Source organism: Eretmochelys imbricata, chromosome 6 (genome assembly GCF_965152235.1).
Source record: "Eretmochelys imbricata isolate rEreImb1 chromosome 6, rEreImb1.hap1, whole genome shotgun sequence".
Lineage (NCBI taxonomy): Eukaryota > Metazoa > Chordata > Testudines > Cheloniidae > Eretmochelys > Eretmochelys imbricata.
This window is the reverse complement of record NC_135577.1, coordinates 70,757,390-70,771,327: the sequence shown is the minus strand read 5'-3', so window position 1 is coordinate 70,771,327 and position 13,938 is coordinate 70,757,390. Positions and strand designations below refer to the sequence as shown.

Sequence of the window (13,938 nt, the reverse complement as noted above, 5' to 3'; positions counted from 1 at the left end):
TGCCTGATGCTTGCCACCATAAGATCTCTGTTTTTAGTTTGTTTATAACTTTGCCACTCTTTAATAGTTTTGGCTGAAAATTTCCATGCTGGTTGCCTGCTTTGGCTGAATTTTTGTGGAAGGTTTCAGCAGAAGTGGTTCTGCCATTTCCAAGAATGAGGTTAAGCAAAACCCCAACATTTTCTCCAGACTTTAAAAAAAAAAAAAAAATCTTTTGTTCAGAAGACCTAGCATGCACCTCTCTGCTTTGGAGCAGAGACTTGAGGTTTGGCCATGGACTTGCCTTTGTGGAGGGATGTGCCTCTTGCTGTTTTTGTGTAGAAAAATATCCAAATTTGGCAAAGTTATAACCCTCCACAATCTCAGCTTGCATATACTTAGTAGCAACATGTTAGAGTTTGGCAGCTAAGTTCTCTGAAGATTCTGTTTATACTAGGTGTACTCCTGGCTGCTGTGGACTTCTGTGGCAATGGGCTCTAAGTGAGAGCAGGTAGACTCTCTCTTGTTCTCTCAGTATCCTTTTTGCTGGCACTGAGGCTTTCATCTTGACTTGAAAAGAAGAGGAGAGAGTGTCTGAACCAACAGGGCAGAGGGAGTAGATTGAGCTGGGAGTTAGTGAAGAGGGGAGAATGAGATCGGACAAGGAGCTGAGGGGAGGGAGGCAAAAGGACAGAGCAAGAAGGGGTCAAGCATGGATGATCAGGGAAGAAGGATCTGTTACCATTAGGCCAAACTCGCCCTCAGAACCTAGAATGAAACCCAAGATTCCTGACATTCACCATTCCTCTATCGTCTTCAGATATCTGTGCAATGCACTGGCAAAGTGTGTCTCATCCCCCTTTAGTGGCTGTTCTACCCAGAGGATGTTAACCTACTGTTGTTATCTGTTCACCACCATTAGTAGCAGAGGTCTGTGTGGTGAATCTAAATGTTTCCAACTGGCTGCTAATCCATGTGTAGGAGTCAGTATGATTCCACATAACGATATTTCTGTTTGTTTTTTTTCCTTAGTTTGCTTTTTTAAAAATCTTAGTTTTTTGTGTGTAATTTCTTATGTTAAAAGAACATTAATGTTGCAAGATCAAGCACTTGGAGATTAGGAAATGTCAGTTTTAAGGTTGCCTTTGTGACCTTAATTTGCCCCCTTTGTACATACGCATTATGGTACAATTTGTAGTTACATGAACACATAGTATCTGTTTTTATAGGATGCTACCTCATTCAGTGCACAAGATAGATGGTGCTCGCTTAATGAGTAGATACCCAATGTTTTGTTTTATTCTTATTGTCGGTAGGTGGCTCCATGCCTTATTTACTGCACGCTATTCGAATTCCACAATCTTGAGTTGTCATTAATTCTGACACACAACAATGCCTTATTGACTGCACACTTTTCCAACCCTGCTCTGAAGACCAATTTTTTTATTTTCTCATTGGCTTTTCTATGGCACTTATCACAGTAGTATATGATTTCACAAACATTAATGAATCTATTTTCAGAATGCTCTTGTGAGGTGAGGGATGGTATTATCCCCATGTTGCAGATAGAGAATTGAGGCACACAGAGAGTAAGATTTAAAGTGTCTACTAATTTTGGATGATCAATTCGAGATGATTAGTGCCTGATATTTGAGAATAGTTAGCACTAAAACCACTTTATATAGTCAAAACATTGCTCCCATTGACTTCAGTTGGAGCTGTGAGTGCTCAGCACTTCTGCAACTCAGACAGAACAGGGACTCACACTGAGCTCCTAGAAAAGGAGAAACATAGTTAATGACCATCCTTGAAAAGTCTGATTTAAATTACTTGTCCAGCATTACATAGGAACTCTCTGGTAGAGGCTGGCATAGAATCCCCTTTTTACCAAGAGACCATTCTTTTTCTTCCTGCAATTCCCTGCATCATTCACTACACATATTCCAATTTCTGCAAGAAACTGAGGCCAGGATCTTACAGACAACTGTCTCCTCCACTGCATAACCCTGATTCATCCTAGGCGTACAGTCCATCCTGTGCATTGCATGAGGCTTTGGGTCCTGTGGAAAAAATAGTGTGTGATCATGTAATTAACAACTGTACATATGCAAAAGGGGAGCAAATTAGTTTCCCATGCAACACTAATTCTGGCATTTCATAACTTTAGGTGCTTGACTTTGCAACCTTCATGTCCTTTTAATGTAGTTTTTTGTGTGTAGTGACCCAGTTCCTTCAAGTAAAGGGAGGAGTATTTTTTGGTATATTGCGTTTGATTAGTGCTAATTGGGTCTGTTTGTTTGTTTCCAGGATGGTGAACGCAGGGGAAAGGCTGTTGGAACCGTTTCGAATTTGCAGTTAATGTAAAAGAATTTACAGAAGTGCCCATTATCATCATGGAGAAACAACAAATTGTGTTGGGTAACCGGGACAGTGGGACAGTGTCTGGTGCAGCACCTGCTTTTTTTGTCATCCTGAAACAGCAGCAGGGAAATGGTAAAGCTGATCAAGGAATTCTAGTAGCAAACCGGGATGCCTGTACTCTCACCAGTAGCGTGCCAACTCCAGTAAAATCCAAAGTAAAGACTTGCCTTCCAGCTGATTGTACCTCAGGTAGCATCACTGTCACCCTGGACAACAACAGTATGTGGAATGAGTTCTACCATCGCAGCACAGAGATGATTCTGACCAAACAGGGGAGGCGTATGTTCCCATACTGTCGGTACTGGATTACAGGCCTAGACTCCAATCTGAAATACATCCTAGTCATGGACATCTCTCCTGTGGACAATCACCGCTATAAATGGAATGGTCGTTGGTGGGAGCCCAGTGGGAAGGCAGAACCCCATGTTCTGGGGCGGGTGTTTATTCATCCGGAATCACCTTCCACTGGTCAGTACTGGATGCACCAGCCGGTATCCTTCTACAAACTCAAGCTTACCAACAATACTCTGGACCAAGAAGGTCATATCATATTGCACTCTATGCACCGCTATCTGCCACGGCTTCACCTGGTACCTGCAGACAAAGCCACAGAGGTTATCCAGCTGAATGGTCCTGATGTACACACCTTCACCTTCCCACAGACAGAGTTCTTTGCGGTGACAGCCTATCAGAACATCCAGATTACCCAGTTAAAGATAGATTACAACCCTTTTGCTAAAGGATTCAGAGATGATGGACTGAACAGTAGACCTCAGCGTGATCTGAAGCAAAATAGTAGCTCGGAGCATGAAGGAGGTAGCGTTTCCAGTTCTCCCAGCAATCGTGGCCGCCATACTGAAACCGATGGATTAGAGTCACAGCAGAGAGATCTAGATTCTTCATTTAGTGGTCAGAATCCATCAGACATTGATCTGGAGAAAGAATCCTTTAATGCAGAACGGGACTTCCTGGATTTCCTGGATGCAGACCTGCCTCTTAGTGATATGCCCAGGTTAAAACAAGAGGTATCTGAAAGGTAGGAGTACATTTCATTTTTTGGCTAGTGGGGGCTGCGTTGGGCTGGACTCCCAGTAAAATGTCAAATGGTGTGTTTTTTGGCAGTGGGGGGTGGGAGGGAAGATGGATTTACAACCAAAGTTCGGTTGAACTGATGTTCCAGAACATTTTGGATTTACAGAAGGTCTTTTTTCTCATACGTGGGCATCCATTGATCTGGATATTTCATCTTCGTTCTGCTGGACTTCTGCAGTACTGTACTCTGACTCATTTACTGTGACTATTTGAGAGAGAAGCTGGGGGATCACTGTTCCCCGCAACAAAGAGATTTAGAGGATGAAAATTTCATCTCATAAACTGCCGGGAACTTCAAATAGATCAGATTTTTAGTAATCAGAGCCTACTCATCTTCCTTTGAGGCACCTGTGTGCTGAATCTACTCTTCTTCCAACTCCCATAAAGCGTATGTATTCATGTGGTCTTACCTAGCGTACCACTCTCTGACGTCTTCCACTGGCTTCTCTTAGCAATGTAGCAGAGCAGTTTAGCCCATACTCTCAGATGATCTGTACCAAGTGGACCTCTGCGTTCCTAACAGTTCCCATTATGTGTGCATGTGTTAGTGCAGCCTAGTCAAGTCCTGCATTTTACCGCACTTTTCACTGGTTTCCCTAAGTAAAGCAGCAGAACGGTCTACACATTCTCTCAATCTGCTTGTGCCAGCATATTAGCTGGCACCTACAGAATGAGGTATATCTGATTTTCTCTCCTCTCAGATTCCTTGGCATATGTGCCAGAGCCTAGGCTGCCACCTTACTGGGCTTGCTGCTAGTTCTCTGCCAATCAGTGCAGCAGAGAGTAGCCAATAGCTCATATCACTAGTTTACCAGTGAACAATCAAAATAATAGTGAAAGGTCACTGTTAAGGAAAAAATTGTCCCACATGTGGCATAACTGTAAACCCACTGCAGTAGAGACTACTACACACAGTGCCTTTTAGAACCAAGAATGGTTCCCAAACATCAGTGCTCCTTCCCTAATTTCAGCTTTTGCTTCTGCAGAAGATATTCCTCAGTTCCTTCAAGGTAGTCCTTGATCTGGGCAGCAATGAATAATTGTAGAAGTGGTAGTTTTCTCACCCCATAAGACCGCCGGAACCCTGCAGCAGTAATACCTCACGAGAATATTGGAATCACGTGGGGACCAAGGGAATTATTACTATATTTATTTTGCAACTTTTTCCAGTTTTGAGGCAGGACAAATAAGAGTTTCTCCTAAACTTCTCATGTATTCGTAAACAGAAGGCAGAAGTCTCCTGAGGAGAACCTCTAGGTCAAGAGACCTGTATCCAAACTAATTCTTTAGAGTACGAGGATTCTAATTTTTAAGAGCACCTATGACCAAAATGGAAAGGAGTTGGTCAATTGTGTTTCTTATTGCAGTGTTTTTGCTGCTTTATTTTCAATATCACCTTTCAGAAATTCAGATTAAAAAAAAATAATCAAACTAAGATTGTGAAAAATTTTCTCAAAAGTGATTCTTCCTCTTTAGCCCAGGCCACCATAAGTCCCAAAAGATTTTGATTAGAACATGGAGGAGGTGTCTTTGGAAAAATGTTATAAGTTTATAAGAAACCCCAATCTTGCAGCTGGACGCATTCAGGCACAAGTGGTTTTATTGAGTTCTCTCTCTTTTGGGGCTGTAGGAGTGTCCTGCATAATTGTAGGCAAAACTACTTTATCTGGTCTAAATGGCCTCTCGCTCTCGCTCGCTTGCGCGCTCTCTCTCTCCAAGAAATTTAAGTTCCCTAAAGCCAGCAAGATCTTTCTCATGGTTCTGTCATTGACAGAAATCAGTTAGCAAGTGATGTGGAGATATTCTCAAGGGATTTGTTCAAACTGAAAAATTTGCTTCTTCAATCCAGCTGTTTCTTCGGGGATAAAAAAAACCCCTTGTATCAAATGTACAGATGAACAACAAGCAATTCTTCCAGGTATTTTGTTATTTTGGAGTCAGGAATTTTTTTTTTTTTTTTCAGCTCTGTGGGACAGAGAGCAACACAGGTACTTCTTCAATGACAGATAATGTAGATTTGCTGACTTAGGACATCTTAAGTCTTAAGAGAAAATTAAACACTTTCCTTTCTTCTTCAGAACAGTTGTCACCTCAGACCAAAAACATACTAAAAATTCATACAAAAGGGGATACTGTACTAGGATATACAGTGTTTTCCTCTTCTTTTTTCTATCTTCTGTGCTAGTACATTTCTATTAAAAACTAAAGACACTATATATGTATAGCTATATAATATTTTTGTTGCCATAGTCCTAGTGCTACGCTCAGAACGTTGTCCGGCATTTTCTTTAGTTTTTTAGTATCTGCCTTCTACACAGGAATGATAATCTTCATTCACTCTCTCACTTATGGAAAAAAAAATTGAGAACTGGAAATATTCCATAACTCATTCAAGAAATGGCTGCACTCTATCTTTTTTATGTTCTGTAGGTATCAAGAATCTTGCATTCCCTTTTCCATTAAATCTGTTCATCATTCTCATGACCTGCAGTTAAGGGGAAACACTGTCTATCAATTACGGTCTATCATTTTTCATAGTTTATTGTTGGCTGTGCAGAAATGGCACGTGTTATGGCTGATCAGGACTTTGTGTGTGTGTAATATATATATTCTAAGATGTTGCATTTCTTAAAAGACATAATTTTAACTCATAAACTAATTAATGGATATCCTTGTAAATTTTCAAAAAATTCCTTCAGTACTTAAAAATGTGAGTGATTTCGGAAGGAAAGGGTGTGTGTGTTTTTTTTTTTAATACATTAACAGATATTTGCTTTTAAGTGTGAAATGTAATTCAGTCTTAACTATGATGCCATGATGGACATCTCCATAATTTCTGTATTGACTAGAGCAAAGGTGGGCAAACTATGGCCTGCGGGCCACATCTGGCCCGGCCCTTGAGCTCCCGGCCAGGGAGGTAGCCCTTTGCCCTTTCCTTGCTGGGCCCCTCCCCCGCAGTCATGCCACTGCATGGGCAGCCCTCTGGGCAGCAGGGCAGCGCAGCAGCATGTCTGGCTCTGGCCGGGCAGTGCGGCTGCCAGACATGCTGCTCTGAGCGACATGGTAAGGAGGAGGTCGGGGGGGGATAAGGGTCCTGGAGAGCAGTCGGGACAGGGAGCAGGGGATGGTTGGATGAGGCAGAGGTTCTGGGGGGCGGTCAGGGGATGGGGAACGGGGGGGGGGGGGGGAGGCGGATAAGCGTGGGAGGGCCTGTTGGGGGTGGGGGTTTGGGGCAGGTTGGATAGGTGGTGGGGTCCCGGGGGGACGGTTAGGGTCAGGGGGTCTCAGGAGGGGGCAGTCAGGGGACAAGGAGCAGAGAGGGGGTTGGATGGGTCGGGAGTTCTGAGGGGGGCAGTCAGGGAGCAGGAAGTGGGAGGGGTTGGATAGAGGGTAGGGGCCTGGCTGTTTGTGGAAGCACAGCCTTCCCTACCCGGCCCTCCATACAGTTTGCAATCCTCATGTGGCCCTTGGGACAAAAGGTTTGCCAACCCCTGGACTAGAGTATACAAGGAGTATCATATTTTGCTAAATCTAGCGGGGTCTTAATTTCACAACTAAAGGAAGTACACTGTAAGGAAGGATCTATTTTACAACATTGTAACTAGCTATTAATTCCACTTTTTTTTGCAACTTCTTGTTTCTCAGGCCTTGTCTACATGAGAAAGTTGTACTAACTTAATTAAATCTGCTTAGAAACTGATTCAGTTAAATGAGTGCAGCCCCCCTTATGGATATTCTTATTTCGTTTTAAGAATGCCTTACTGTGATTTAAATTAATTAAAATTAAATTAATTCCATAGCAACATAAGCTAAATTGATATAAGGTACACTTAAATTGATATAGTGTACCACAGGGTGTTACCACTAATTTACTTAAATCAAAAGCTTTTTGATTTAAAATCAGTTTCAAAAGCTTTTTCTTTCTTGCCACTTCCCTATTCAGGGTCGGTGACTTTATAGCTTTCTTCCAAAACTCATGATCATATGCCAGGCTGTTGTGCAGATTGGTCTCTTGGAGGTCCGTTGATATCCAGCCCACATACCGAGTCCTTGGTCTACCTCTTGGTTGTCCTCTGTCCACAGTCATTCCAAAAGCCATCCTACTAATACATCTCTCAGGTCTCTGCTGCATATGACTATTCTAAGGTAGCCTAGTCTCCATCAACTGGTTTTCAGTTGGAGCACCCGCATTAGGCTCCTTACAACCACATTTCTTTTTTTTTTTTAAATAAACGGCTTGACCATCTCAACATCTTTTGTTTTGAGGTGGAGAGCATACTGATTTCCTTTCTTTTGGCTGGCCTAGTATCTGTTTTTTATGTTAAGATGGGTTGAAATCAGTTTACAAAGCGCTTTAGTATAGATAAGGCTTTGGTTTTCGAATCCTTCTCTCACTGGTGATACATTGTAAAATGTTTGAAGTCTATTCAGATACCATCAGTATCCTTTTAACTTTCACTGCTGTGTGATATACAAAAAAATTGCAAGAAGAAAATATTTGCATACATTTTTGTTTCTGAGAAGAATCGGAATCCTATTTTAGAAGGTTACCATAATGAACCATCCTTATGGAGAATTTTGATCATGTTTTTGAAGTTCATTTATTGCTGCATTTCATGTTTGCACAAGAATTCTCGCATTCTTCCAAGGCATTGGGAGTCTCAAATATGTGTCCCATACATTTCTTTATGGAAATGGTTTCCAAACTATGGGGCATGCCCCCCTCGGGGGGGAACGGAGGAATATTTGCGTAGGGGCCATGTTGCGGCCCAGGCCAGTCCCCAGAAGGGGTGGGCAGGGAACGCCACCCAACCTCCTCTCTGCCCACAGCTCTGGCCTCACCCCCAGTTGCGGCGTCTGGCCCTGGTGCTCCGTTCCCGGCCCTGCTGTTTCCCGGCCCAGCTCTGGTAGGGAGGGGAGGGATAGGTCAGTGATTTGAGCACTGGCCTGCTAAACCCAGGGTTGTGAGTTCAATCCTTGAGGGGGTCATTTAGGGATCTGGGGCGAAAATTGGGGATTGGTCCTGCTTTGAGCAGGGGGTTGGACTAGATGACCTTCTGAGGTCCCTTCCAACCCTGATATTCTATGATTCTATGATGGGGGTAAGGGGGGGGTGAGCGATCCTGAAAAGTTTGGGGACCACTGCTTTATGATTTGATATTGTATCAATATGATGGTAATTTAAATTATTATAATGAGTAAAAAATTTAGTTATATCAAGTGTGTTTTAGGAAGAAGAAGAATTTTACTCAATTAAAAGTGGTGTATATTCAGATCTCCATGAATGAAGTGTTCAAGACTTGAAAAATTTACAAAACAGCACCTAACTAAAGTACTAAGCCTATGAGCCCAGATGCCACCATACCTCCCCTTCCCCCAAAAAACCCTCCCCCCCAAAATCATGGCCATGAATTTTAAAGAAATAAAGCAATAATATAGAGGTATTTTACCATACATAACTGTATTGCCAATCAACTTTTCATCTAATAAGCTTAAAAATGTAATTTACTCTGTGTCCTGCACTTTTGATGTACCTTCTCTTTACTTTGTGGCTTTACTGCCCTCTGCCATTCCTGTTTTGGATTATGTTGTGTCTCTTTTTGCATTGTCCAGAAAGTATGTTTTTGCTTCTCTCTCCTTCCATCCCCTGAAATTCTTTCCTCTGTTTCTCTGCATTGTGGGGTTTTTTTTATATTTTTTACTTTAGATTTTTCGGACTTTCCTTGTCCACAAATATCTCTCTCCCTTTTTAAAAATGTAATCCTTCCATTTTATTCCTTTTTCTCTCCTTCTCTAAAAAGACAGAGGTTTATCTAATTCAGTTTTTGTAACTCATAAATTTTATGGGCAGCAACTACTCCTAAATATCTTAAGGAACAGTTAACCATAATTTTCCTTTGCAATGGTTTTACCATCCCAATTAAAGTTTAGCATTGTGCTCTTTCCCACATTAGTATGGGAAACCTGAAAATCTACTAGACCAGAGGTTCTCAAACTTGGTCTGCGAGCTCCATTCAGGTGGTCTGCGGATAGTTCCTTCTAAGGTACACACCTGGGCAGCCACACATAAGAGAATAAAGGGTCACCCACCTAATTAGTGGAGCCACGTAGGCGTGGCTCCATTAATTAGGTGCCTGAACCCTGGAGGAGATGCACATGTCAGGTGAGGTGATGGCCTTGGGGGGGAATAGGAGGTAGGTGGGAGGGGGCAGTGGGGTGAGAAGAGTGGGTAGGGGGAGTATGTGCAGGGCAACAGCAGCCAGAGAGAGACCAACTTTCTCCATCTCCAGGGCGGTGGCTGCCGGGGAGAGAACCCTGTCCTTCCCAGCCCATCTCGGTGGCTGCCGTGGCGGGGGAGAGAGTACTGATATTAAAATATGAATTGTGTGCTTTTATTTGTAGAAAAAAAACCCGCTTTTTTTGATTAGCACTTTTATCCAAAGCGCTTTACAATCGTTAGTAACGGTACAAATAACATTTGGAAAGATCATTAAGTGGTCCAGCCATGAAAAACATGTCACGGAGTGTGAAATTTGGTCTTTTGTGTTCTTTTACCCTATACTATACAGAGTTCATAGGGGAGACCAGTGTTTCTCAAATTGGGGGTCCTGACCCAAAAGGGGGGTCACAGAGTTATTTTAGGGGGGTTGCGGTATTGCCACCGTTACTCTGCTCTGCCTTCAGAGCTGGGTGGCTGGAGAGCGGTGGCTGTTGGCCAGGCCCCCACCTCTGAAGGCGGCGCCCCGCTAGCAATACCCTACCATGCCACCCTGTACTTCTGTGCTGGTGCTGGCGGTGGCTCTGCCATCAGAGCTGGGCTCCCAGCCCGCAGCCGCCGCTCTCCAGCTGCCCAGCTCTGAAGGCAGCGCCACCGCCAGCAGCGGTGCAGAAGTAAGGGTCGCAGCATTGCAACCCCCACCCCACAATAACCTTGTAACCCCCCCCCCCCACACACACACACACACGCAAACAACTCCTTTTGGGGTCAGGACCCCTACAATTACAACACCATGACATTTCAGATTTAAATAGCTGAAATCTTGAAATTTATGATTTTTAAAATCCTATGGCCATGAAATTTACCAAAATGGACCATGAATTTGGTAGGGCCCTACCTATAGGCTTGCTTCTGAAATTTCAACTATCATTCTCTGAGCTGTATTGTGTGGGGGGGGAATTATATTTTTCAGGTGCGTTTCTTCTTCATGGCTGGCTGCCAGATTTTGATAATGTTAGCAAAACTGATGGGAAGCAACCAATACCTCCCAGAACTATTTATAAGAATGAAATTGCATCTACAGTTGGAGTTCTCTAATGTCTGGCCAAGTTCTGTTTTCACTGATATCCATTTCAATTCAGACTAAGTCAGTTGAGTTCAGTGGAGTTACTCTGAATTTACGCTGGAGTAATTGAGAGCAGAATCTGGCTCAGTGGCTTCCAAATGGATGGGGTGATTTCATATGGGACGGGTTAGAATACCAGTTACTTTTAAATATGATTCTCATATAAGAGCAGAGGAGAGAGTCCTGCTACCTAAAATAAGAAATTACTATATTCTCTGGAGTCTGTATGATGAAAAAACATATGAGATGGCATAATAATGTTTCTTGAATGCTAACTAGTATGCTAAAAATGAAAGCTTGTCCTAACTAGCAGCAGTTGCCCTAAAGTCACTGTCAAGCTCAGTTGACCTAAGTGTTGTTCCTTATAGGGAGCAACGTCCTGCTACAGTAGTATCTTCCTACTGTGATAACCATTTATTGTGCAGTACTGAGGAATCTGTTTTAGGGAAGGAAAATATAATATGACAGGATATTTTTTTAATTTTGTGTCTTTCATCTGTGTGGTAAAGTTCTTGTTTACTTTCTCCAGTCCCATCGCTAGCAGTTATGAAAGCAGCTCCCGGGTAGCATCCCCATTGGACCCAAATGGACACTTCAATGTAGTCATTAAAGAGGAGCCGGTAGATGACTATGATTATGGGTCAAGTGTGTGCATTGAAGGGATAACTGTGAAGCAGGAAGACACAGATGAGGAAACAGATGAATATTCCAATAGTGATAACGATCCCATACTAGAGAAACAGCTGAGAAAACACAGTGAGATGGACAGAAAAGATGCAGGAGTCAGGTCCACCAAACGAATGCTGGCCAACCCTTCAGGTGTTGCCAAAGCCAAAATGTTAAAATTGGATAGTGGGAAGATGCCTGTAGTCTATTTAGAGCCCTGTGCAGTCACCAAGAGCACGGTAAAGATCTCTGAGCTGCCACAGACCATGCTCTCCTCTTGTAAGAAGGATAAATCCCCAGTGAGTGCAATATTGGACTCCTTGCCTATTTGTTTTGAAAATCATAAGGACTCTTGCTTACACACAGTCATGGAAACTGAGGAAGTAGCTGTGAAAAAACAGTACTCTGGAAACAAAGTGCCACAAAAATACTGTTCCATCAAAGAGGCACCATGGACCATATCTAAATCATCTAGTTTCAAGCTTGGGAGCTCTACAGGTGGCCTTTTTTCAGCCAAAGACGTTGCTGGAAGAAAAAAAGCAGGTGTACTAAGGAATCCCATGTCCCAGAAGGGTACTGGTACTAATCAAAATCCTATGTCATCCGGCCCAAGTAGAAGGGGAAGGCCACGAAAGCTAAAGATCTCCAAGGCTGGACGACCCCCTAAAAACATAGGGAAGAATTCAGTGACAAGCAAGAATGCCTCCTTGGGATCAGGAAGTATCCTTCCAGATGTTAAGCCAGATCTTGAGGATGTGGATGGAGTCCTCTTTGTGTCCTTTGCATCCAAGGTAAATCACTCTTCCTTCAGTGTCCTCAATAAAACTTAATATGCTCAAAAGGAGCAGTGGCTTAACTTAGCTTCTCAGTGGTCATAAGCTGAAAATAATAATTTTCTCCTTTGGGATCCCTGAAAACGTTATTTAAAAAATTTGTAGTTGTAGCACTGTCTGCGTTTTCTACCTTCATAGCACTCTTGATTATCACTGGCTCAGCGAGAATGAGTGATTAGAATCTGGAGTTTGGTGCATAGTAATGCAAAGCACTATAATTAGGCCACTCTAATAGCCTGTTTTAATGATATGGCTGTCTAGCTTGTGTCGAGATGAGCATTTGATTTTAAAGCACTTTACATTTATTTGAGGCTCTTTTTGCATGTAGGAAGCTCTCGACATTCACACTGTTGATAGAGTTGGAGGAGAAGAATCACAGAATCTGCAGACTTCCTTGCTAGCTACAAGTGATCCAGGTAACACTCAATAACCTTTAATAATAGTTTAAAAAAAAGGGGGGGGGGGATGGAATTTGGGTGGTTTGGCCTTGATAAAAGAAGGTGTAAGGATACAGTGGGAGATAAGTATTTAAATGAACAGTGTATCAGAATTTTGCATAGCATGTGCAATCTCATTGCATACACAATAATATCTTTCATTCTCTGAGCAGGTTGTCGAGCAAGAATATGCTTGCTGGAAAAAGAACTCTTGGAAGATCTGAAGTCCTTGCGGCATAAGCAAGTGATACATCCGAGTCTCCAGGAAGGTATATATGTAAAGCTCTCTGGGGCAGGAATTGTTTCCTACTGTGTTTTAATACTGTGCTTACCACAGTGGGGACCTGAGTTTGGGTGGTTCTTCAAGCATCTTTCACTGTGGATCCCGCTGTAGGTGCTCATGTGAATGGAATCAGAGACTTTTGAACAGAAGTGTGTGATGTGGCCACTGATGCTTCCTCTTGCGCCTGTGTGAGGGCATAAATGGCAGAGCTGCAGCAACCCTCCTTCAGTTTCCCTTTACTGGCTGTGGTAGTGAGATTCATTTATTCCAAAACCAGAAGGGAGCAGACAGTGATGGAGCACTTCAGCCAGAAACGGTATTCAGTTCCCTCAATGACCATATACTGACACCCTATAGAAAAACATATAGGTACCAGCCCCAGCAGAGACCGAGGACATTATCTTACTCCTTGAGTTAATGACCAGAGTAATGACAAAGAAAGAGGACAAGGTGCTCCAGGGGATGCCCATTTCCCACCTCTTTGGCTAACCTACTTCCTTCTCAGAGGCCGCAGATTTGACAGAAGCATCAAGAGTTGCACTGCATTCATTCTGGAGCCTCTCTCCACCTTCAGCAACTGCCTGGCCCCTTTCCACTGGGACAACTGACAAATGGGCATTAAACATTGTATCCTAAGGCTCTTCTGTACTTTCCCACTCCATACCCTTTCCCTTCTCACAAAAGCCTGTTACAAACAGACAAGGAGGTAATATCTTATATTGGACCATCTTCTATTGGTGAGAGGTCACCCGAACAGCTCAGTGTAAGCTCAAAAGCTTTTCTCAATCAACAACAGAAGTGGGTCCAGTAAAAGATATTAGCTCACCCACCTTCTCTCTCTAATACCCTGGGACTGAAACAGCTACAACACTGCATGTTACAAA

At 42.9% G+C, this 13,938-nt stretch overlaps 1 protein-coding gene across 10 annotated transcripts in view; it reads left to right on the top strand.

Moving 5' to 3' along the window:
* The window catches only part of MGA (MAX dimerization protein MGA), a 94,970-nt gene that overhangs the window by 16,542 nt on the left and 64,490 nt on the right, over positions 1-13,938 (top strand). For all 10 annotated transcript variants that reach the window (XR_013346370.1, XR_013346371.1, XM_077818848.1 and 7 more), the window contains exons 2-5: positions 2,287-3,436; positions 11,365-12,292; positions 12,663-12,750; positions 12,945-13,040. Coding sequence is in view for 8 of the 10 variants with exons in the window: in XM_077818848.1 (XP_077674974.1) it covers positions 2,373-3,436; positions 11,365-12,292; positions 12,663-12,750; positions 12,945-13,040 (2,176 nt within the window). In the remaining 2 variants the exon portion in view is untranslated. The remainder of the gene's footprint in view (positions 1-2,286; positions 3,437-11,364; positions 12,293-12,662; positions 12,751-12,944; positions 13,041-13,938) is intronic.